Source organism: Macrosteles quadrilineatus, unplaced genomic scaffold (genome assembly GCF_028750875.1).
Source record: "Macrosteles quadrilineatus isolate MER2022 unplaced genomic scaffold, UCM_ALF_1.0 Scaffold_4__1_contigs__length_99947679, whole genome shotgun sequence".
Taxonomy (NCBI): Eukaryota; Metazoa; Arthropoda; class Insecta; order Hemiptera; family Cicadellidae; genus Macrosteles; species Macrosteles quadrilineatus.
The window spans coordinates 49,005,048-49,031,703 of NW_026542597.1; the positions used below are offsets into that span (position 1 = coordinate 49,005,048).

Sequence of the window (26,656 nt, forward strand, 5' to 3'; positions counted from 1 at the left end):
TTATATCTTATTATTTTCAATACCTGTGAGTTACAGAAGCAATCTAATAGTTTCTCTTTGTTGCTGTTATATTTTTTTTAGAACATACTATACATTACTGTACATACTATTGACAATTTCTGTTAAAAATTTAGCTACATTCAGTCCCATTTTCTGCACAAAAAATAGCAGTCGTGGGCAGAAATCTATCCATCTATATTATTAATATGCAACATGAAACTTTGTGAACAATAAGGCTTTTTTGTTTTAAGATTTAACCCCACATATTATATACCAAAATGTTCGTCTAGTTGTGTAGATATGCAATTTTACCTTACATTTTCGAAAAATTCCCTTTTGGGCTCTGCTCCAGTGGCTTTTAAAGTTCCCACGTTATCCTTATGAAGAAAGAACATATTTGTTTACATTATTATCAGCTGGATGATTTAATTGCTGTTAATATTTTGGTTGCAATTTAAAGCCTCGGTCACACTAGGCTGTTTAGCAGCCGCTACTAACCAGCCGCTGGCAAATATCGCCAGCAGCCGGCGGATCTGTAGGGTTCACATTATAACCACTAGCCGCTAGTTTGTAGACGTAATTTGCTTCAGCATCACTCTTCTTTGACTTTTTAACGTTGTTTTTCTCTTTCATAAGACCAAAGCTGATTTTAATTTTCCTTCAGTTGTAAACTTTTATCAAAACAGTTGTAAACTTGTATTAAAACAGTTGTAAACTTGTATCAAAACAGTTGTAAAATTGTATCAAAACAGTTGTAAACTTGTATTAAAAAAAGTTGTAAACTTGTATCAAAACAGATTTAAACTTTTATCAAAACAGTTGTAAACTTGTATTAAAACAGTTGCAAACTTGTATAAAAGACAGTTGTGAACTTATATCAAAACAGCTGTAAACTTGTATTAAAACAGTTGTAAACTTTAAAACTTTGATATTGCTCTACTTTTCTTATATTCATATTTTATAGTCATAGTTATATTCACATAATATTAACAGTATTTTAAAAAACTTGTATGAATCTATACTTATTTAATACGCAAGCAGGATTTTTGTGACAATTACTCCTCCGAAACTACTGAACCGATTGACATGTTGTTGGTCTCATTGGAAAGAGCGTAACGTGAAGTTGTGCAGGAAACTTTCTTTTTAGGGAAATAATTAGAGAATGAGGCCCTAGGGCCCTTTAAAGTTTCGTATTTCTCCATAAGGATAACATGGGGAGATAACTTTTATTTACAGAAACATATGTTTGTTACTTGAAAATAGTCAAAGACTACTACATAATAATTGCTTTGTAGACTGTTAATGTATACTACATTTCAATCAAGGATTGTGTACCTTAAAGTTTACTCATAATGGATCTTACTACTTTATTTTAATGCTGGGAATAGTAAAATTTAGTTGAGAATAAGTTACCATGATTAAGAAAACTTTACGGTACTATAATCTATATATTAATTTGAAACTGTTTTTCTTTGTCATAGCTTTAGCTATCAATTTATTGAGAGAATGGCTGGGCGTAGAAACTTGGTAGAGGTGTCTAAAGAAAGGTCTTGGTCTGTAGATGAACCATCAAAAGAGAAACGTGGTAAATTCCCTTGGGGCTCTGCCCCGTGGCCTTTGAATTCCCATCCCATGTTATTCTTATGGAGGAAAAACTGGGTTTTTGTCCCAGCTAATTTGAGAGAACGGCTGGGTGTAGAAACTTGGTAGGGGTCTCTAAAGAAAGGTCTTGGTCTATAGATGAGCCATCAAAAGAGGAACGAGGTAAATTCCCTTGGAGCTCTGCCCCAGAAGCCTTTAAAGTTGCCTCTTCACATTTGTTTACCATATGCATAATTCTACACTACTTTTTAATGAAACAGCTGTTAATATTTAAATTGTGATTTATTGAATTTTTCAAAATGAAGTACAGCATTTGCAATGGGTTTTTCTGATTTTAAAATCGATTTTATTCTGCATCGTGTCATGTTTTGCAATATAATGTTCTATTACCAAATCAGTGGAAAATCCTAATATCACAGTAACTCTTAAAATTATTTCTGAAGGAGTTAACTTATATCTATTGTATGGCTTGGTTTCTGCCTTTTTTTACCACTTCTTGGAGATTGTACGTAGGTGATATTCTTTGGCGTATTGCATCTGTAGACAAAACTTGGGTGGGTAAAATTATTACAATGGAAAAAAAGCGATAAATCCTGGACAATTTTATATAGGCGAAAAAGGCATAGAACACAACCAAGTAGAAGAAATATTTTTTTTTTCATTTATAATCGTTATTATAGACAAGCTAATGCGGCTATGAGAGGGAAACATTTTTAGAAACACTAAAAAACAAGATCAGCTTTTTGAGAAAAGATAAGATATTTACAAAACATTTTGATTATATCTAACTATTGTGTAGATCATGAGTATTTCCATAATCTTCGTGAGTCGCCTGTAATGCTTCGCAATTGCTCGAATTCGAGCAACAGGTACACTAGTTAAATTATAAAACAAGATACATATTGTTTCTCAACAATTTTAAATTGTTATTGATAATGCAAGTTTACAACTGTTTTGATACAAGTTTACACTGTTTTGAAACAAGTATAAAACTTGTTAATACAAGTTTACAACTGTTTTAATACAAGTTTACAAATGTTTGAAACAAGTTTACAACTGTTTTGATACAAGTTTACAAATGTTTTGATACAAGTTTACAACTGTTTTGATACAAGTTAACAAATGTTTTGAAACAAGTTTAAAACTGTTTTGAAATTGTTTTGAACAGTTTTCAAGCTACTTGGAATATATATAAAACTCGAGCAAAAATGGATGAAATTCGGTATAAACTTTTAAATCAACAATTATTCTAACGAGTTTGCGAACCAGCATGATTTAATTTGATTTTATAACAACCTTATAATTTATATCAATATTGAGCCGTTACAAAAAAACCTTTTATTCATAATTCCATTAAAAACCGTTTAAATATTGCTTTGATATTGTTCAATTTTTTTTTATATTCACATAATATTAACAGTATATTTAAAAAATTGTATGAATTAAATTATAAAACAAGATATATATTGTTTTTCAACAATTTTAAATTGGTATTGATAATGCACAAACTCATATTATAATTGTTTTGAAACAAGTATGAAACTGTTTTGATACAAGTTACATATTAATCAATGATAATGATCAAAGAAATTGCAAAATATGAAAAAAAAACATTAAACAAATAGATGCAAAGATCTAGTCTAATACATATTTTGTTCAAGATGTTCACAAAATACGCTATGTAGTAAACCATCGTTTTATACTAAAACTTTTGTATACACCTAGCCAGTTCCAAATCATATTTCTGATAATTTTTGTTGTGAAATGGTACCACTGTTCTTTTAAGTTTTCTAATCACATGTTTTGAAACATAGCTTTGTCATAGTGTCAGTTAAATTGTCAGTGTATATAAACACATCTTCATTCTAAAATTATGTGGTTCTAAATTACAGTGGATGAAAACTCTTTTAACACTATTTTGATAACACTTAAACATTGAATTGATTTACCGTACCTTCATATTTACATACATTTTGATCTTTTATGTCTTATCTTTTTAACAAGTAATACAAGACAGTTTTAGAATGTTTACAAATCCTCTCATCTAGAAAACAAGTCTTAGGGATCAAAAGTTGTTGGCTTGGAGCAAGGGGTTAAATGATGGAAAATGGATAGACAAAATCGTGACAGGGGTAAGTTACCATAATGTAAATTTAATTCTTTTATGCATTGATTGGCATTTTAAAAATATGAAAAATAATTACTTTTCAGAGGAGCCTCACAACCAAAGCACCCAGCGGATAATACAGGTTTATACAGTATATACCTGTATACCTGTTTTAAGCCTAAAAATTAATTGTGATTACTAATAAGTAATAGACATGGATTAGATCCCTAAAGTATGGGTTACACTTAACTTGATACCGTACTTCCAGACACACAACAATGTTTCATTGATGTAAATTGATCCATTAATATTGCTTTAAAGTTTAAATCAAATGTAAATAAAGTTTCTTTTTGTTTCCTTACTGTAAAATGTTGCAGACATTTCTCAACTCAAATAACTCCTTTGGTTTGACATCGTTACAAGTTTGTAAAACTACTGCAATACCTTCATAAATAGGTACCTATTTAAATATGTGGTGTGTCATGTATCAACAGACAATAGGCCCTATAATAATTTCAGTAACAAAATTTTGCTTTGGGGTTTACCATCAAACAAAAATAAGGCAATTGAATTTTTTAAATGTAGAGGTTTATTACATAGTGAACGTCAAATAATAGTCATCAATCAACGTATCATCCTGTCTCGGGCAGGTCTAACACGCTACTCATAAGGAGATCAACTGTCTGTGGCGCTTAGCAAGAGAAGCCCACCTAAAATAAATGGTTACCAGCTTATGGAAGTTGATCGGATGGGTAAATTCTTTGTGTGCCACACCTCTTGCATTTTCTTAAACTTTGTTATTGCAATGTGTGTTCGTATCCACCAAAATCTTGTTTATAATTATGAATTAAAATTTTTGTGCTCATAAGATGACGAAATAAATAAAATAGGTATATAGTTATTATCAAATTCATGAGTGATCTCCAGAGCACAAAGGGTTAAAGCACATAATCACAATTATTTGAACTACAGTAAACTGTATGTAACCATATTGTTCCACGATTTATAATGTAAAAATGTTTCAGATAGTGCTACCGAGGGGAGGACATTGCACACATATACACCAAAGGTAAGTATTAAACCTCTGACAGTAAAAATCATACTTATGTTATGATTAATTTATTTTTGTTGCAAAACATATAATATTCATATTTTGTTTGGATACCACTTCAACTTATTTACATTTTTATGGTAATTTGTGAATTCAAAGCTTTCCGTGCATAAAAATTGTCACTAAAATTTATGTCTTAAGAGTCCTTGGAACCTAGACGTTCTAACTAAAACAATAATAAAAAACTACAAAGAAAATTTGTAATCTCATAGTTTACTAGAATATATTTAAATTACAATCACTCTGGTGTTTGAAAAAATATTTTGGGATGGTACATAAAAATAACTCTTTAGCAGCTGTTTGAAATTAACGAAATTAACATTGCTCTTATGGCGGGCAAATACAAGATGGCCGTTAGCTTCCATGGACTTCTCTGGAGAACAATTCAAAACTAAAAAGAACATTTCTAGTCTCATAGTTTACTAGATAGATATTTATGTTATAATCACTTCAGCGTTTGGAAAAATATTTTTGGATGATAAATAGCTCTTCAGCAGCTGTTTGAAATCATCCAAGATGGCCATTAGCCTCCAAGGATTCTTAAAATACAAAATCAGTTATTTCTCCTATACAAATTTTGATGGGACAAACCCTGACCTCTTTCATGGATTGGACTTAGACTTAAGGATCCTGGACAACAAACAAAACATTATTGACCCCACCACCCCCATACCCCTATTCATATTAAACCATATTTTGCTCAAACAAAATGTGCCTAACTTCATTTTTGTGTTATCTAAATTAATGAATTATTTAACATTGGTTCACTGTTTGGTCATTGCTTCACTGACTAATATTTCAATTTCTTTATTCTTTGAGAAGTATTTTACTACAGCATTTTAATAGTGTCATAGACTAAAATTATTAAAATATAAAATACACAGCTTAAAAAACAAATTTAAAAATAAAACTCCCCAAATATGCCTTCTTATGTCTAGTATTCTTGAGGGAGATGGAAAAATTCTTCTAGAGATTAAATATGGCCATGTTTATTAAGAAATTTTTTAGTTATGTCGGTAAAATATTACAGGCCTATGTTTAATTTAGAGCCACGAGGATCTTTTGAGAAGCCATTTACAACTAGACGCAACAAGAAATGCAAGGTTGCAAAATGAGCTCAAACGACTCGCTGATGAAAATAAAAAGCTTCAACAAGATTTGGAAGATGCTCAGAATGAAATATATGACAAAGAAGATGAAATTGAAGAACTGCGGAGGAAATTAGAAGCGAAGCCAAAGTATAACCCTTCATCAAAGTACTCGCCTGACGAACCCGAGCAGGTGTTTGAGGTAATCATGAGAAAACTGAATTCAACATCCCTTAGTTAGGCTACAATAAAAAATACCTTTAAAAGATTTATTGCTCCACAATTAAAAATTATATTCAGTTTCAAGATTGTAAAAGTGATTTTTAACTGTAGCCTTCTTTATGCTTATTTTAAGTTACTATAAAAACATTAATGATGAACATCACACATAATAAAATCTCTTGTCTCATAAAATTAGGGATACTTTTTATTGTAACTTAAAATGCACACCGCCATGGGCACAGATGGTAACCTATTTATCAACCCAACATCAGAGCCATTTAAAAAAATCTAAATTTTAAAATCCATAGATAATGAAGTACGATTATAGAATGAATAACATGGACAAGCTAATGGTTACTTCCTATTCAGCAATGTTTGGTTTACTAGCCCAAGATAATTCTAGTGATCTATATAGTATCTTGGTAAGTTCTATATTTAATTACTGTTTTCTGTTTTGATAGCAAATTTGTTACCGTACTTACTTGAATTGTCTATAAAAAAGTCAACCCTAAACATAATCCTTATATACAATACGTGAAGGCGATTTCTACGAAACACTACTCGTCCGTTAATAATGGACGGATTTTTACAAACGATCAGTGCCGGATTTACCACCAGCCGATTAGGCCGTGGCCTAGGGCCGCAAGCAAAAGGGGGCCGCAGAGGATAGAAAAAAACATTTTTTTAGATAAAAAAATAATTTATTTTAAACCACCAGTTTGCCGCGATCACAGGTGACCATAATTATGTCCCCGCGGACCGAGGTAGATGTTAACGATTTTGCCGCGGCCGCGGGTGCCAGTGATGATGTCCCCGTGATAGCGGCCCGTAGGAGACGTTCAGGATTTAGCCGTGGCCGCGGGTGACGGTGATGTATCCTCATGATCGAAGCCCGTGGGAGACGTTCAAGAATTAGCGGCTGTCACGAGTGTCGATAATGACGTCCCCGTGATTGCGGCCCGCGGGAGATGTTCGCGATTTTGCCGCGGTCACAAGTGTCGAGGATGATGTCCCCGTGATTGCGGCTCGCAGCAGATGTTCATGATTTTAACGCGGCCGCGAGTGTTGGTGATGATGTCCCCGAAATTGCTCACGGGAGATGTTAACCATTTCACCGTGGCTGGGAGTGTCAATCAGGATGTCCCGGTGATGGCTTCCCGATTGGGATGTTTACGATTTCGGCACGGCCGCGGTTGACAATGATTATGTCCTCATGATCGTAGTCCACGGGATATGTTTTTAACACGACTTTGCAGCGATCACAAGTATCGATGATGATGTCCCCGTGATTGCTGCTTTGCAGGAAATGTTAACGATTTTGCCACGGTCGCGAGTGTCTATAATGATGTCCCTGTGGTTGCGGCCCGCGGGAGATGTTCACGATCTTACTGCGGTCGCGGGTGACGGTGATTATGTCCTTAAGGTCACAGCTCACGGGATATGGTCACGATTTCACCACGGTCGCAAGTGTCGAGGATGATGTCCCTTTTTGCAGCCCGCGGGGGATGTTTACGATTTTGCCGCGGTCACGGATACCTATGATCGCTTTGACTTCGTTTAGTAGAGATGTCCACGATTTCATCCACGATCACGGGTGTCGATGATGATGACCCCTTGATGCATAGGAAATATTCATGAATACTTCCGCGATCGCAAGAAATTTCCACCACAGGCGGAGGGCCGCTCAAGTAATTTGGCCTAGGGCCGCAAGTACCCTAAATCCGGCACTGCAAACGATGTGTCAAAATTAAGTATTTTTTGTGTAGACACCAATTCCTGTAATAAAAGTCCTCAGGCTTTGCCCCACAGGCCATCAAAATCCCAATGTATTTCTATTGAAAAAATGATTTTGTTTACTTAAACAGACAAATAATTTGTATTAATTACAGCTGTTCGTATTAAACACACGATACACACAAGAGCGTTCTTTTTCAGTTTCGATAACTGGAATGGAGTGATTGATTACATTATCTTAGAGTTTACTCTTTTAACTCATCGGAAATAATTATGACTGTTATTCGTTTTGAAATAATACCTGTAATACTTTGCAATTGCTCGAATTCGAGCAACAGGTGCACTAGTATTATATGTGTTACCAGATAACCTCCAGATTCAGAAGTTCGGAGTTCCATCGTTTGTACTTAACTTTAAAGAAATAAGCTATCTGAAAATGTTCTAAAAGTCAGTCCCTAACATCTACAAAATATATCTGTCATCTAGAAAATAATTTTTGTTTCAGATAGATGGTAAACCAGTAACTCTTGAACAGATATTGATGCATTTTGAGGGAGTCATAGAAAAACATCATGACTTGTTGGATAAGAAGAATCGGCAAATATTTGATCTGGAAAATGCTCTTAAAAATATGCCCAAACAGTAAGACAACACTATTTTACTAGTTTATGTACGGTATCAGAATTTAAGATTACATGCTCTGACTGAAGATGGGTATCGGCAGGATGTAATTAAAGATACGTCTTATAACACTTAAAACATATATTTACGCTTATACTGTTACTCACAAGACGGTAAATATACAAAAGATGGTAAGTGGTGATCGATTTCGATTGGACACTCCAATCATCATCAGACCCAATAGGCGAATGACCCACCCTGAGAAGAGCCAAACTGACACTGATTTTACGTATAATTAAATTTATTCCAAAGACCAAACAGATTTTTCCAACTTACCAAATTTAATTTCTTTATTGTTTACTTTCCCAGAGAATTCAAAAGTACAAGAAACACTGAAACACAATTGGAACCTAGCCGGGAAAATAGAGTAAGTACACATTTTATTTATGATTTTCAAATTAAACTTGTGAATATGTAAACCAATACTTAGGCACAAGCTTCCTAGTTAATCACATAAAGGTAACAGATTTTTTTTACAAATAGCAAAATTGTATTTGTTGTTTTCAAAACGGTACTGTACAAAATGGTACTCTGGTTGAAACCTCAGAATTTAGTTTGTTAATGTAAACCTCTAATTTTCTTTATTTTATTATATTTGATTTACATTTGAACTCTGTTCAGATAGTTGCACTTGAATAGGATTTGATTGGCTTCCATCTCTGAGGTGTTTATTATCAAAAGATACATTGATAATGACAAAACACTAGATTTTTTTTAAACTGATATAGAATATCAATAATAACGTTGTCACCCTAAAACCACTCTTCAATATTGAAAGGATGGGATAATAGCCCTTAACTTATAACTTAACCTGAACAGTGGTTAATTTTTAAAGCACTAGTTTTTCTAGAAACATAAATATTGAAAATGAAAAACATATGTATAACAATTATTAAGAATGTTGTTGTTACAGGAAGATTTCACAAGAGAGCTAGTTTTGATAAGAAAGGAGTATGAACAAGTTGAACATATTTTAACTGATAGAAACAACAAATTGGAAAATCATATTGAAGATTTACATAGAAAGTTGGATCAGTATAACAATGAAATCGGACATTTAAGAAGAGAACTTGCTGCTCAGAGAGTGAATCCAAAGGAAAGTCCATTGTTGCTGAAGGAGAAAGAAAAGGAAAACAGTTTTGCGAGAAATGTAGCATATACAGAAGAAAACCAACCTCAAACTTCTGACGTAGTTTCAAAGACAAACGAACCAATCAAACCATACGAGACAGCTTATAATGAAAAAAACCAACATGAAGAACCAAACAACAGTTATGAAAAAGCAATTACTACACATGAGGAGCCCATACCAAGATATGAAAAAGCGATTATTACACATGAAGATCCAATGCCAAGATATGAAAGAGCAATTACTACACATGAAGATCCAATAATGGTACAACCTAGGTATGGAGAGCAAAATATACACAACTCTCCTGACAGCAGCTCCTTAAAATCTTTCAAACTAGTAGATTACAGACCGGTCTCACCAGAAATCTCTTACAGGCAGTTTCCTATCAGATCAGAAAGGTATTCCAAGGCTCATGATCCAAGATCATATTCTCCCCCAGCGTGTGAAGCTTGTGGTGAAAACTACATTCCATCTCGAGCCCCTTATATCCAGCAGCAAGATGATGTTCCTTCAAGAGCAGAATATGTTGAACAACAACAACTGGTTCAAGGAAAACCAAAAAAGAAAGGCTGTTGTGGTGGAAAGGGAAGTCAAACTTCAAACGTTCCCTATGAGAAGCGACCCCAGAAGGAACAGGTTGTTCATGTACACAATCTGAATCAAGCCCAAGATCAACCTTCTGATTCGCCTAAACCAAAAAGAAAATTGGTGGCAAAATTGAAACCAGATATTATAAAACTATAATATATAGATATTATAGGAATATTATAAAACTAGTACGAATAAATAAATTTAAAACTTTTTAAAAATAGTGATTTTACTTTGAAAAACAAAAACTTGTACACGTTATATGTTAGACCACCAAACATAGCTTAGGCATTTTCAATTAAATTTTTCCCTAAATTGTAGGCCTACACATCACAAAAATTTTGAAAACCTTATTATCTGGTTTTAACAAATTTCTCATATTGGAAATAAGAAAGTACCATAGTTCTCATAGTAAGACCTAGCGTCAAGACCGATTTTCTTTATTGTTTTTAGGTCTCGAGAAGCTAAAACACCATCCTTTTAAATTCATATATATGCGTGTCCATTAACCATGAAAACTAGTGAAAATGATCCAATTTTGATGAAATTTGTTATAAACAAGTAAACCTACGTTCATTCAAACATGTTTGCGGACCAGCATGATTGGACTATAGCAACTTGGCTTTGTGGGATAAAAATGTTGGTTCCGCATTTTTGCACCTCAAAATTATTAAATTCAGCTTCAACATGAAAGGTTGATGTAAAAATGGCTGAAACTTGTGTTTTGAATACTGAAATATTTTTGTATTTAATTAAACATTTTCCATACCCCCCTGACCCTATGCTAAGTTTGCAGCGGAAAATTAAAGAATCCATACACCCTCCTTCCAACAAATAACCTCTAACTCTGCCTATGGTAACAATTATACTCGTTTGAAAAAGAAAAAAATAAGATGGAAACCAAACCATTTTGGTAGCTAATTTACTTTAGTTAACATTAATTAGTCTTATGGGACTAAGATTCAAAATGACTACGACTGATGAAGATTCTTAAGCATTGACTAGTCAATGCTCTTAAGACATTCAAAAGAACCAGTTGGTGGCACTTACCTCAGGCAACTTGAAATACACTAGGCAAGTAACCTTCCTCATAACCAGCTTTCCTACCGGCCTCATGTAAACGTGGCTTTAATGTAAAAATGTGTACGACAAATTTGTTTTGTGAATTTATTAGCTTAAAGAATGGCGCTGAAGATCAATAATACAGTTTATGCACAGAAAATAGTGTATTTTCAACCCTTGCTAATTTTATAATCTTGGCTTCAACAAAAATAGTCAAATTAGAACTTTTGTTAAATAACTTAAGCGATATTGGTTTTTTGTGTCTGCAGGGCCATCAACTGCAATACAAGTTTTCATTGCGTTAAGCTCACCAGAACACCATACCATTAATTGAATTTAGTACATGACGTTTTATAATCAATAGTAATATTGAAAGTATTTAAAAATTCATTATGAATTGATCTTATTTTCATTGTATAAAGTCTATAAAAATCATGTGTCATGTGTTTTATGAGAAAATAAACAAACAATTTCAATGTTGGTGTGGGATTTATTTATACAAATTTAAAACAGTTTATTTGGATTTCTTTACTGCTCACAGTTTAAAAGCAAGAGCTTTTAAGTTTCAAAACAGGTTTTTCTTACATCAAAGGTTAAGGCTCAAGATGGCTGAAAGAGCAAAATCCACCCTGTGCAGTAATCCGTATAGATTTAGACAAGTTGATTATGATACAGATGCACTAAACCCTTACCCAGCTGGAAATTGGATGGAGCTGGAACAAATAGATAAGTCGGCACTCTTACAGGAGCATGGTAAGGGGGTAGAGACAAGGGGTAGTGCTGCTACAGATGATGAGGGAATGAGCAGTTCTGACAAGACAGAAGAGATTGAGGAAGATACAGAAGATAAAAGAGACAACATCTTAAGAGGCCCAATTTGGAATTACGGAATAAGAAATTTGAACTTAGATACAGATTATTACAATAATCTTCTATTTGGAGTACCCTTTAAAAGTATTGAAACACCTGTAAGTAGCAATAAGTATTATTTCACTATATATATCTATTCTGTTTCCATTTTTTTTCCGATTTTCTTTCTTTCATTTTATTTGTAGAAATAAATTTTAATTGTTGAGGTACCTGGAGGTTCCTGGTTATGTAAAAGTGAGAATTAAGAGATAAACGTGTTTATTATTAGTTGGAATTCAATATGTATTAACACTTTTTAGCATTATAAGGATAAAATAAAAACGTAAAACATGTATGTCAGCTTAAAAATCATATTTATTGACAGACTCATAATAAACCCTCAATCCTCCCATACCCTTATAACTAATAAAAATGAAAAATAAGATCGCTCAAATAAAGGTTTATTTTAAAATGAATAATTTATTTCAACACAGTTTACCTACTGGGAGTTTGATAAACCAATAAGATTTTATTAAGGTCATGTCGCCGCTCTGCCTGGCGAGGCATGGCCCCTGAAGGCACCACATTTATGATTTTCCTCAGGCTTCTAGCCGGCCGTCTCTGAGGAGGTAGGCCTACCGCATAACTGATGTGTTAAAATCATAAACGTATGGATAGGTCAATATGAACATAAATTAAAGGTCTTAGTTAGAAGAATACAATGCCACAACTTTGAGCTCAAAAGAACAACTGAGTAAAAAATAAGAGCTGTTAAAAGATTCAAAATGGCAGATTCAAGATATCTTTGAACGGCTACCATTTTCGACTCGGTTATCCGTTTGAGTTCAAATTTGCGGCATTGTATTCTACCATTCTACTAATTACCTTTAAGAGAGAGAGAGTAATTCTACTAAGACCTTTAAAATGAGGGGTCACAACATGGGTCTTTATGTTTGAAAATCTTTAGTTAACCCCTATCTAAAGGGGGAGGGGGCAAACTTTTGATTTCTTGCAAAAAGCTAGAAAAGTCATCACATGATGATACCGTTGAAGTTGCAAAATTTTATCTTAGGCCATTTAATTTATTTTTGGGTGTGTTAAGAGTTTTTCAACAGCCTAGGTACATATATACCGGTATACATATATAAAAATTTGAACGAATAGTGTTTTTGGCTTCTAGGAACATCAAAATGAAAAAGCCTTTCGGTCCCGAGTCAAGGTTTTACCGTGCCACCTTTGGTAATAGTTACTTCCCTTTAGGAAATTCCCTAAAATTACATCTACACTAGCAAACAGTGTCGACGCACATTAACAAGACACAAAAAACAAGCTTAAAAATTTACGATGCAATGAGAATTCTACTTGTGTTGCTTAGTCTATGATACCTTTGATTTATTTGTTCTAAATTTTGTAATGCATTATGGAGTTAAGTAAGATTCCACAACCTTTGCTGTTTTAACCTAGGCTTTGCCCCCGAATTATCAAAGTGTTAAGGGTATGAATAGTTTTAGTGATATTTTTTATGGAAACAGTAGGAAAACTTAAGTTTTTACATGTTTTGAATTATTTTGACATTTTGTTTAAACATTTAATTTGCCTACAACATTTAATAAAAACAGAGGTAAATAATAGTAAACGGAAAACATCTTTCAATAAAAACACTTTATTATGTACAAAATTAATTATTCTCATCAAATTATATATATCTGGACAGGGGTAAAATCCCGGAGGTAAACATCTGGGTCGTACGTTTTTAACAAAACTCATGAAGGGAGTAAAATTCCGGCCAGTACACTCTAGGTTGTATTATTTAATTTGTTATGATTTAATTCACAACCGTAAAACAGATGTGTTTATTTCCACCTTTAATTTATTAAACTCAGGTTTTGCAACTCAAAAGTTCTCGGCCGGAATTTTACCCCCTAGGCTGTGACGTCAGTTTTCCTCAGAGGGTAGAATTCCGCTACCCCTAAAATTTTAAGCAACTTACTTCAAAAATGTTAGTAAAATAAGTCAATTCCAATTAAACTTATCAATCAACCAACTAAGTTCGGGGTTCCCCAAGATTATATTTTTTTTTATGTCCCACCTTCACTCTCTAGGACGTTAGTTCTAGCCCGGAACTGTTTTACACATTACTTCAGGCTAGTCCTAGCGGGTTGCGTTATTATCACATAGATAAAATCTATTGAAGCCCCACGCTCTACCACTAAACCAGCTCACTCCCCCCTATTCTATTCTTTAAACTTTTATCTTATCGTGCTACTTTAGAGTCATTGTTACCTTGATAATTAAAAAAATTCAAAATCATGCCCCTATTACCGTGATTCAAATTTAGTTTTTTTTCACTCTTGCACATAAAATATTATTACTAACAGCTGGGTCTTTTAAGAATTTTGTAATTTAAAATTATTAATCAATAAAATTTTCCTAATCTCAAAACTGATCCAATTGCAATATTTTTTATATAAATTTACTCAAATTGTCTCTAACGGATAAAAATTATAGCCAACTGTCTTGTTATTTTTTCCGAAATGGGCGTAAATTTAGGCCTGTGCTGAATAGTGTTGGAAGACATTTTTTATATTGTATTCCTAATTTCTTATGCAAATCCTACTTTAGGAAAACATGATCTTAAAAGGAGAGAAATGGACCTCATCCAAGCGGATTACTTCTTCACTTGCAGTTTTTATTTTGAAGAAACTTAAGAAAATGGGGTTCGAGAAAACTGCTCTGGTAATATTTTAAATCAAAATATTATTTACAATTTTCGTTATTAGTTTTTAAACTGTTCAATCTATTATAATTGATTTTTTCCTAATATTTGATTTGCTAACATTTATTTATGACCCAAACCCTACCGGTACCACATTTTTAAAACTGCATTCAAAGATTCGGATGTAAATAAGTGTCTAGTGTGTAGTTTGATCCAATACTAAAAAAAACTTAAGCTTTTTGTTAAGATATCATCAGTCTCTAGATAAGTTGTTAAGAAAAATAACTGTATTGAATTTAGTATTATTGAAGCTCCAATATAATTGTGCTTAGGCAAAAACTGTTGCATGATTGTTATATTATTTCATATGTATTATATGTTAGTTTTAACTTTCCTCATGATTTACATGTAGATGGAGTTAGAGACTGGCCGCACATTAAGCTATGGAGAGTTAGCCAATAAGGTGGAGTCGCTAGCATGTGGTCTACATTGGCGAGGTGTTCAACCAGGACAGGTAATTATTTACAAAGTGTTAATTAATTAACTAATCTAGCTTTTAGTATGACATCAGGACCAGATGAACGAGGTCTTTGACGGCAAACTTCAAGCATGCGCCCTTTGGTCATACCATGGGGGGGGGGGGCTAGTTAATCTGCCTTCCACTAATTACCAGGTTAATTCTTGTGAGTCTTAAATACTCTTAGGTACTCACCCCTTCTAGATTGGCTTAAAATACCTACTTTGTATGGTCGCCATTTCATAAGAAAGTATTAAGGGAAATCAGAGAAAAGTGTTCTCTGATTACGGTTTTTAACTGGCCATTCTTTCAGTACTCATTTCAGGTGTTCCTCTCCCTTTGCTGCAGTTTTAGTTCCTTAGTTTTATGCTTACGTAAGTGTTTGCTAATGTATCGGCTAAATTTGCATTCGTTTCTTTGAAACACTCTTTAAGAATTTCACTATTCGATGCTTCATAGCTTTATATTTAAAATGGTGGTATTTTATAATCTAATCAGTATTTATTTACCAATGTTACCGGTGTTCCAGATCATAGCTATAGTCAGTTTCCACAGTCTGGAGGCCCATATTCTGGTCTTAGCTTGTCTTTTGATTGGTGCAGTTGTTGCTTTTATCGATTCATCTCAAAGCCCTGGTTAGTAACGAGTTAAGTGTTAAGTTCTCTCCTAGTTTGGCAGTTGTAGCTTATTCTACTTTTGTTTGTATTTTGCAGTTGTTGGAACTCTATAATTTTGCAGTGTCAAAACTTAAAAATGTACAATATTTAAATCATAAACAAGGCCATTGTTAACGTGAGTGTAACTTGCAGGTTTTTGACAAGACCTTTTATTTTGGCGTTTAAAGAAATGCTAAATATTTGATCAGATGTTGTTTCCGGTATCTGTGTTTGTTTCATATTATTAGGTAAAAAATCAGACTATTATTACCAGTTAAGGCAAGTATTTATAGTCTATAGAGTAGTCTTTGATATAACGATAAAATTAGTCTGTTCTTCAGTACATAGTCACCTTTTTTTACACTTTACGAGAACCTGATGAATAGTTTGATGTTGTGACGCTCGCGTCACAGCGGAGACGCGTCACGGTAAATCAGCTGGTAGCTGGAGAACTAGAGGGGGGGATATGAAGCGCGGGAAGGGCGTCGGAGTCGTGTGGCGGATACCAGGGCGTGTGGACGGACTTCGATGGTCAAGGCTGGAATCGCCGAATTGATAAGTTTTCCTTAGTATAAGATATGTAAGAATATGTTCTAACTTTTCAGTAAAGGGGGGGATTAAGGGGTTAGGGAACTATAATTTTATTTCAGCTTAATATGTAAATTATACTTTGAGCACACTCGTACCCATAAGGTACGAGTGGAAGTTTTCAGTGTTCTTTTCCTTATTATATTTAATTAGATGCATTAGAAATATTAGATCATCAAAATGGCTGTGATATGGATGTGGTTTGGCTCAGTAATTAATTTAAGATCTTTATTATTCAACTCAAAATATCGGTAGCAACACTAGATTGATTATATGAGCCTTAACTATCCTTATGAGTCCAGTACCGTTGCTATAAACTATACTAACACGCTTCAATGTGCTTGCCACAGCTGAGTTGAGCATATCACTGCGCATGACGGGACCACACTTGCTGTTCACGGAAGGGGGCAAGACGCTTTCCAAGGTTGAAACGGCTGTTGGATATCTAGAGATGGCATTGCACAACCCTAAACCTCAACTTATTATTAACTCCACTACAATGCCGAAGTCTGCTAACTACTTGCTGTTCCATCAGCTTTTCAGAGAGGTAAATACTTGCTACCTAGAAAGTACATTTGGGTAACTGAGGGGTAGTAATGTTCATCTTCAAATCAGAAACTGCTGGTTATTTGATCATAATGGGCAGCCCACAGAATTTCTTTTTCAGGGGGAGGGGGGGGGGGGGGTAAACGGTGTCTTGTTTCACGGGTTGTAGGAAAAGGCCCTTATTTCCATTGATAAAAGCCAGTTCTATTTAAGTGTCTATATTTTAGGCAGCAATCTGCCAATGTTTATTTTACATTAATGCAAATAGCAAAAATGGAAACATTTTGTTAGTTTTCGAAACGTTTTGATAATTTGTCCAAACATGATTTTACATTTGTTTTTTCCTAAACTACAGTTATTTTTCAGCCCTATAGATTATGTGCATGAGAAGTTTTGTTGTAAAGTAATCAAAAGGTTTCATTGAGTATCATTGAGCAAGGTTGTTGGCTCAATCCTGAGAAAAATTAAAGCTGTATCTTCTGGACCCAGCTGTCATTGATTAGGCTTTTATTTTAATAAATGGTGCTGACTTAAAAAAACTGGTCTTAGTCAGTAAATAAGCTTCACAAAGCACCTCACTTGGTTTTACATTGATTTATCATATTTGGGTTAAAACACACCCAGTCATACCCCCATCTTAGTTGGTAATATCATGTTGGTTCCCCACCCAGGTTGAGCCAGTTGTTGGCCCCCGCCAAGCTGACCCGCTCAGACCCATCATGATACTCTACACTGGCAGCTCTGACAACCCTAGAGCTTGTCTCATTGCTGAGCGGTACTTCACTCACAGCAAAGCTTTTGTGTAGGTTAGGTGTGAATATCTTAAAAATAAGGATGCAATGCAAACAAGAACAATGTGATATAAAATTAAACCCCTTATGTTAATTACGGTGTACAATACAAACTGTAGGCAAATCATAGTGAACTGGTAAATAATGTGACGATTTACAATGTTTATTACTGTCTAGCAGGACAAAAAACAATCAATGGTGAGCTGGAGAGGGCCAGTGATTGCTTGGTATGAAACAAACCAAATTTTCCAAATTTAATTTAAATATATCCATGAACAAGCAAACTAAAACAGTCTATTCTCCATTAGATTAAGATGGACATTTTTAATTAAAACTTTTTAAATATTTTTTTTTTAATCATTAGGCACAGGTCTTTATAACAACGCTTCAAAATACAAATAAATTATTTCTTTTGTTAAAGTCCTATCCCTAAAACCCCTGTTTCCTTAGTTTGATCATGCTGGTTTGCAAACTCATTTGAATAAACGTAGTTTTACACGTTTTCAAACAAGTTTGCAGCATGGTCGAACCATGGAGACTGGGGTTTTAGGGTAAGAATTTGTTTTTCCCATTTTATAAAAATTTGGGCCTCTAAGTGCCTGAACATACCTCTATGAGAGACCTCTATGTGGACCTTTAAAAAAAAGTAAATTTGTCCTGGGACCAGGTCCTACTATGAGACCTACAGTAATAGCTAGTATATAAGGGTAATTCACTAATATTCCCTATAGGAAATTCGCTAATAAATTAACAAACAATACTTCCATTAATTATTAAATTAATCAAATCATGTGTGAGAATCTCTATTCAATTTTCCTGCTTCCAAAGTGTGTTTATTCACTTTTATGCGATGTGATTCAAAAAACAGAAAATAAGCTGATTTTGTAGTTACTTCTAAAATAAAAAAGTGTTGTAACGTTGCAGAGACACAGTGTTGCCAGAGTCAGATGAGCCAAGCATTACTGTCATGGTCACTCCACCGATGTACTGCGCTCTTGCAATCAAAACTGTGCTGAACCACTATGTCGACGGTCATAGAATTGTCTTGTGTCGTGGCCAGATCCCCGTCCCTTGCCTGATCACCGCACTGCGCAAGTTTGAGGTTGGTTTACCTTGTTTTGCAGAAATTTTGTTGTTGTATACTTTTACTGTTTCTTTATGTAGAAAGATATATACAATTTGAGCAGGAGTATTATTTGGTTATTTACATGTCCTACTTGAACAAATTTTCTTATCTGTGCCACTAAGTTCAGAAATATAGTTTGTACTTGCTTGAACGTATAACCATTGACTATTGGATAGTGAAGTAGACGTCCCATCTATATATGGACCATCTGTCGCCAAATTTGTTTAAAAAAAGAATCTAAATGAGTGAGTCAGTCACAGAATGTGCGGTGTCTAACATTCTATTTTCTACCTAATTTTTAGTTTCTGACATATTTGATGGGTCGTACAGTTGATGTGGCTCATAATAAGTAGTTTCATTAATTTGACTTGGTAAAAAAGTTTGCTTGATCATTGTAATCAATAAAAATCAGTAATTTACATCAGCAGAATCTGTTTGGTGGCTCACATCAACTATGACGATTTTGATTTTAAAAACTGGCAAAAACTATTACATGGGGATGGAATGTCTAGTAGGACTAATAGTCTAAAGTATAAAATAGATCAAGTAAAATGTTTTGTGTTGTTATTGTTGATGATAGATCTTAATTAATAATCTAGAGCACAAATATAAAAGAAACATTTTTATTGGCAGAATTGGATGTTGTCAAGATGAGTAATTTTACAAGAAGTACTATTTATTCTCTGAATACATGTTAATTAGAAAGCTGATATGATTTACATATGCCACACAGCCACATCAATTTGAATTTACATTCTTAACCATATCCTAACCTGAATATTTTGTTGACGTAATTTTAAATATAAAAGTAATTTAAAATTAATTTTTAAAGTGTTTAAGTAATGTAATTTAAAAGTAATTATGTGACATTCTTAAATACCTTTTATTTAGCTCCTGTGTGTGTGTTTATAGGTGTTTGCCATCCTAACTATCCGTGATACACTGATGGCTCTATTAGACTGGCCAGCAAAACCAAGATGTCCACAACTAAAGCTAGTGGCTGTGACAGGTGTACCACTACGGTTGAAGAACTTGCTCCGGGTGCACAAAGAACTTTTCAAGAAACAAGTACAAATACTGCAGCTTTATGGTAGAGTGTGCAGCACAATTTATTGTTAGGGCCTTATGTGGCATTCGTTTATGCATTTTGTTAAATATTGAGAAACAGGTAGAAATGTGTATTAAATGCCACTATTCTTTATACCATGAACCTAATGCTGGATTAAAAAGAAACAGAGAATTGTTATGATTATAATAAGAAAGAACATATAATTTAATAAATTTAGTTTCTTATCACCGGCTTGTTAGTTGGAAAGTTAATGCATTTCGAAACAAAACAGACATGGGATTATGACTTCAGCTCAAAGTATTTCAATTTTCCGACAAGTAACTAGTAATAAAGCTATCAAGCTATAATGTTGTGCTGTTCAACTTAGTATGAATTGTATTTTTATCTAATACTTATTTCAGGTTTAGTAGAGACTGGGACTGCAGCTGCAAACACATTTGTAGAAAACAAACATGGCTCTGTTGGAAAACTATTTTATAATGTTGAGATGAAGGTGAGAATAATTAAAAATAAAATGTCAAATAGGTCAATCAACTCAAACTCATAATCATGCTCAAAAGTGGTTTAAATACAATGGTTTTTACATGGAGGTATGTGGTAGGCCTACATCAGCTTGTTCTGTTTAACTACTGTAATGTTTGAATTGAAACAAGTGAAGTTCTTAAACCAAATGCAGTAGGGTTTTTAATTTGTTTCATTTATATGATGAACTGCATTTTGCCTCCTGCTTGCACAAAAAAATATATCTCAAAGAAAAGTACTAACTCTTTGCGGTCGAATGGCGAGTATAGGTCCCTGCCTGCCATTTTCCTGACTGCTCCAAAATGGCAACCTATACATACTCACTCACAAAAAAAATCAAAAATCAAAAAGTTTATCTTTGCGGTCGAATGGCGAGTATAGGTCGCCGGGCACCATTTTCCCGGCTGCTCAAATGACAAACTATGCTCACCGAAAAATGGAAAAAAAATTCAACCTCAAAGGGCTAAAAGTCATACAAAAACATTATAATCAAATTTAAAATTAATCTATGTAACTTATTGTTAAAAATATATACGAGTGAAAATTTAAAAACGTACGTTTTTAGAAAAAGCACTTCGCAAAATTTTTTCCCCTTTTTTCAGAACTTTTATTAGTTTTTTATTTCATTAACATTTGAAGTTTCATAAAATGTCCGTGGTAACGCAATATCTTTGGTAGTTTTTTTTTTTTAAAGAGCATCTTTAGTGGAAAAACACAAAATCCTGTCACGACCATAACGTACGTTTAAATGAATATTAAAAATAGTTAATATTATTTTTATAACTATATTTTGCTATAAACTAATTTACTTTTATGGCCATTATACAATAAAAAGGTCACTGAGCTTTTGGTATATTTGGTATTTCTAGAAAAAAAAAAAACTCAAAAAATTGAAAAAAAGCCAATAAAATCTTTTTAAGTTTGTATAACTCCGAAAAAACTTACCTGAGACGCGAAAAATCGTTATGTTTGTATAGAGGTGTGCTTCTTCTGTGTATAAAACATTGAAATATGACGATATTTTAACCCTTAGAGTGCCAGGCGAGAAATAAAAGTAACGCTCAAAAAATGCCGATGATTTTTCCCGAAGGTCGCGCTAAAAATGCCGAGCGCGATCTGGCGATTTTTAGGTTAAAATTTCGTAAAAATCGAATTTTCGATATTTCGACCAACGAAAATCGATGTATCGCATCTAGCAACTTTCGACTCAATGTTAATATATGGGTTAAAAGAATCCGAGTATTTATTCGGTTGTTATGACAGCTGTTCGATCATTACGAAACGTCCGGTCAACCGGACGTTGGCACTTTTGGCTCGTTCTAAAAACGTCCGGTCGGCCGGACGTTGGCACTTTTGGCTCGTTTTAAAAACGTCCGGTTCCCCGGACGTTGGCACTCAAAGGGTTAATTTTTGAAATTTTTTTGATAGAAATCATAAACGTGATGGTCAGGGACAAGCGGTACGGTCGTGAATTGTCTGGAATAATCTAAATCTTTCTAAACAATCCTTCAATTATACTGTTAGTTATAATAAAAATATGTGTTTCAATTGAACTAAACTGTTCAATTTACAATTATATTAAAGTTATTGTCACGACCAAACTTACTTTAATCCATAAGGCTGGATTGGTCGTGAAAAAACCCGCAATGGTCGTGAAACTTTGGTCGTGAAATTACGTGTTATTTGGCTCTGTTCCGGCGGTAGCCCTGCACCTCATGTTCAAGGATACAAAGTGGACTTCTAGGTTAATCTAGCAATTGAAATATCTTATAAACAAAAATTAACACCATGTCTACTTCATCGAATGACTACGTACGGTCATGGACACACCAAAATTACAAAAAACACAATCTTTCCTTTATTAATCTTGTAATTCCTCCTTTCAACTCGAAACGACCGGCACTACAATCCTGACGTACACCCCGAACTAGTCCCTAAAACCAACTGACTCCATCGACGCCAGGCTTGCCACTGTCGTGCTCCAAAGTTGAAATTTTTTCCCAAATTGTCGTGACGCCAAATCAAGGGACAGACTTATTTTGTCATGGTAGTCAGTTTGCAATGACAATTAAATTATAATATTCTCCTTTTTTGTAAGTTTAATAAATATTGATGGCATAAAAATATGGCTTTATATATTTCGGCATGAATAATTAGTCTAAAAACAGCGTGAAAGTTGGAAAATGTACCCTAGGGACACGTCATGGTCGTGAATTTCGAGACTTTAAAAATACGAAAAAAATACCTAGAACCTATTTAAAACTAAATAAATGTGTGTAACATGTTGCCCCCGTCCCAAAAAATATAAAAACACATAATAATAAACTACAAATCCAGTATCTACGAAGTAAAAGGCCAGGGACATGAAAACGTACGTTTTTAAATTTTCACTCATACAAGTGATGGTCAAACAGTGAACTCTCTGTGCATAAAATTTGCATTGACTTTTTTACATACCGTACCGTACTTTTTCTTACCTGAAGTGAGTAATGTTTCTTCGGTAAAATTGTTAAAACTAAACAAAATTAAAAGAATTTTGTCTGTCTTTTGGCATCTTGTCTGCCTATGTCTGTCTCATAGCAAATATGTAAACCAAATTTGTCAGGTTCTAGATGAAGGTTCTGGTATGCCATGTGGTATCAACCAAGAGGGTCAACTTTGCGTTCGCTCTCCCACAATGATGCTCGAGTACTACAATAACCCGACAGCCAACAATGAGACAATAGACTCAGAGGGGTTCATACACACGGGTGACCTCGGCTTCTATGACGAACAAGGCTTTGTCCATGTCACTGACCGTGTGCGTGAAACGATCAAGTGGAGAACTTATCTGGTAATGGTTTGTTTTTTGTAGATGGGTGTTTATGGGCTATAAGTTGATGCATTGCATATCGAAGGAATTTCACAATAGAATCACTTTACACAAATCAGTTACGGGTTTTTCAATCCTCAGTATCATTTGGAAAAACAACTAAAATATGTTTTAAATCAAGCAGTCAGTTGACAATTTGAGGGTCTCAACAATATAGACAGCACTTTTCTACTGATTTTTACTTAAGCCCCTGTCACACGGAGCTGGTTTTCTAGCCGCTAGTAACTAGCAGCTAGAACCAGCAGAAAACCAGCTTCGTGTGACTGATTCACCAGCTGCTAGAGACACTCGCATGAGCTGGTATCTCCAGCCGCTCGAGGTTTTAAACGGTTTAATATTACAAGCGCTTGAAGAGTCACTAGCAGGTCATGTGACCACCCAGCTGTGGTCTCTAGTGCAATTCCAGCTCTGTCTGACAGTATCGTGCTAGTTCTCGCAATAAGAAAAAATAAATTTAAATTAATTGAACACATTTGAACTAATCAAGAATAAATTTACACTTTCATGTCTAGATATTTTTTCACGCATTGCCATAATTTTCTCGTTCCGATTGCTATATCTCATCTATATTAACTAAATTAATGTGTTTTTTTATGTTAATAAAAGATCAAGTCCTTTGGTTATAGGCCTACCACAACTTATTCGATTTTAATTAGTTAATTTACATGCCCGTAGTAGACAAAATAATAATGTTTATATATTTTTATTTTTATTTTTTCCTTGCACTTTTTACTTCTATAATGGCTGATCATTGACAAAACATCACTTCTAATACCAACATTATTGTTGTTAAGTACGGAGTGTGTAGTTACATCCAATTACATCACCAGACTTGTAAGTTGTAGCGCTAGTTCTCCAGCTTCGTCTGACAGGACTTCTAGCGCGCTGGAGAACTAGCAACTAAAGCTGCTGGTTCTCGCAGCGAGAACCAGCTGCTGGAACCAGCTCCGTGTGACAGGGGCTTTAAAGTGAATTAATTAGTGTTAAAATGAAGACCTTGATAATTATAATAATAAGTAATAACTAAACCCTTGGCTAAAAAATGAGGTCATGGAAATCAACCTTCAGGGACTAATAAGTTCAGGAGCTGTGAGAGTATACAGTTGAGGAGAATTGATATAATATGATTTTCTTGAACAAACATCACTTATGAAGTCAAACTGTAAATTTAATTTTACATTTCTAAAGGACTGCATCTCCGTCCCTGCACAGAGTTCTATGCAAAATAAAATTTTAACTCCAATTATTGCTAACAGTTAAATATAAAAGAATAAAAACTCAAAGGTTAATTAGCAGATTGGCAATAGCAGGTGTGCAATAGCACTAATAGGTAGTAGATTAGCAGTAGTCATAGGAATGATATTTTATACATTAAGCGCTTGTGTTTTAAGGATTATTGTTAAAATAGCAGGCTTGCCTGAATGGGAGAGTTCATCATGTCTAAAACTATTCACTATACATAATAACACAATAAATTTATTCGTGAATCCTGAATCGTGACTTTAGACAGTATTATACACAACAATATTAAAAAACCATACACATTTTTTTAGAGTTTCATAACACTAATGGAGGTTCTAAATTTAAGGTGAGTCCATCACTGATAGAAGAAGTATTGCTGGAGCTTCCTCAAGTCAAGGAGGCATTGGTTTTTGGATTGTTAGACGACGAAGATGGAGAACTGGTCTCAGCGGCTGTTGTATTGGAACTGGGACATGAACATACAGACATACTTGTCTTAGAAAAGCAGGCTAATTGTAAGTTTTAAACTAGATACTGTACAATTCTCCCAAATTTTGGCACACATTTTAAATTTTTATATGTTATTTTCATATTTTGATAATAACATTTCAACATTTTTTACATATTTAAAATTTTTTTAAACATGCATGCTTTAGAATTTTATTACCATATAGTGGACTCTCACTAATCCGGTCCTATAATAAGGTTGTGTTGGATTAGTTAAAGTGCAGGAGTAGTAGTTCACTACGGAAAAAATTTAAAATAAACACCAAACATATAGAATCTGAAATCGATAGCGATCACAGCAAAATAAAAAAATAAACATTTACAAAACAATTAATTTTAGCCAAATCCTATTTTTGTTTTTTTTTGGGGGTTTTTTATGGGAAAATAACACAAGTTGCCATAACTTTGGAACCGTAATTTTTTATTTGTTCTTAATTTGTTCAGAATTGAAGGACTATAACATACTAATTTTTTATCAAAATCATTCAGACCATTTTTGAGAAAATCTGCTTTTTCTGTTATTTTATGAGTTTTTATGTAAAAATCACCATTAAAAATCAAAATTTTGAAAAATGAAAAAAAACACCTACCTTCAGATACTGTGGATTCATACCAAATTTCATCAAAATCAGACTACAGGTGTGGTCTCTAGCTCTGTACACATCTACACACAAAGACATCACTTCAAAAACCACTTTTTTGAGTTCAGGGGAACCCAAAATGGATATATCCACTCTAAACTCAAACTCAAAAATTTTACGAAAACAATACTTTCTCCATATAGGGGGAGAAATTAAAAAGCATCAATATTATCTCGAACTGCCGGATTTCTGGATAGCCAATACACTTACTAGCACATAACTGGACTACTGGAGCATAACTGGATTATTAAGATTTACTTTTATTAGCATTATCATTCTGTGTAAGTTACACACTATGGTTACAGAACAAAAGAGAAACTAATTCATCTACAAATGTAAACTTGTAAAACTTGCACCGAAGTTGTTCTCAACGTTCGTACCAAGGTAACTGGTAGGTAATTAAGTATGCATAGAATGGTATATAGCAGGGTACATTATTTTGAATCCGGTTATTTCGGGAACGGCATAAAGCACTTAGGTGTTATTAATCTTTTTGTTCACAGGTTTGCTGCCCTTTCATAGAAAGATTCGAGGAGGGATCTTTATTTTTAATCAGTTTCCTCGTTCTACGATAGGCAACCCCATGAAAGCACATTTACTCCAGGAAGTTTTAGCCCGATTAAACATGAGCAGGAAGAGACACACTGCCTAATGACATACCCAAACAGTATTGTGACAAAACTTTGA

At 33.9% G+C, this 26,656-nt stretch overlaps 2 protein-coding genes across 2 annotated transcripts; both read left to right on the plus strand.

The window, feature by feature from the left end:
• The first annotated feature begins 3,452 nt into the window (after positions 1-3,452).
• On the plus strand, positions 3,453-10,421 carry LOC128992908 (golgin subfamily A member 6-like protein 22). The gene is made up of 6 exons (XM_054416653.1): positions 3,453-3,734; positions 4,735-4,778; positions 5,868-6,110; positions 8,370-8,506; positions 8,855-8,912; positions 9,459-10,421. The coding sequence occupies exons 1-6, from the start codon at positions 3,710-3,712 to the stop codon at positions 10,419-10,421; spliced, it is 1,470 nt and encodes a 489-aa protein (XP_054272628.1). The 5' UTR covers positions 3,453-3,709.
• A 1,396-nt stretch (positions 10,422-11,817) lies between these two features.
• Positions 11,818-26,656, plus strand: LOC128992909 (luciferin 4-monooxygenase-like). The gene is made up of 12 exons (XM_054416654.1): positions 11,818-12,295; positions 14,799-14,912; positions 15,305-15,406; positions 15,939-16,044; positions 17,004-17,200; positions 17,871-18,001; positions 18,915-19,092; positions 20,029-20,206; positions 20,587-20,678; positions 23,313-23,540; positions 25,168-25,336; positions 26,473-26,656. Exons 1-12 carry the CDS (start codon positions 11,933-11,935, stop codon positions 26,619-26,621), a joined length of 2,007 nt encoding a protein of 668 aa, XP_054272629.1. The 5' UTR covers positions 11,818-11,932; the 3' UTR covers positions 26,622-26,656.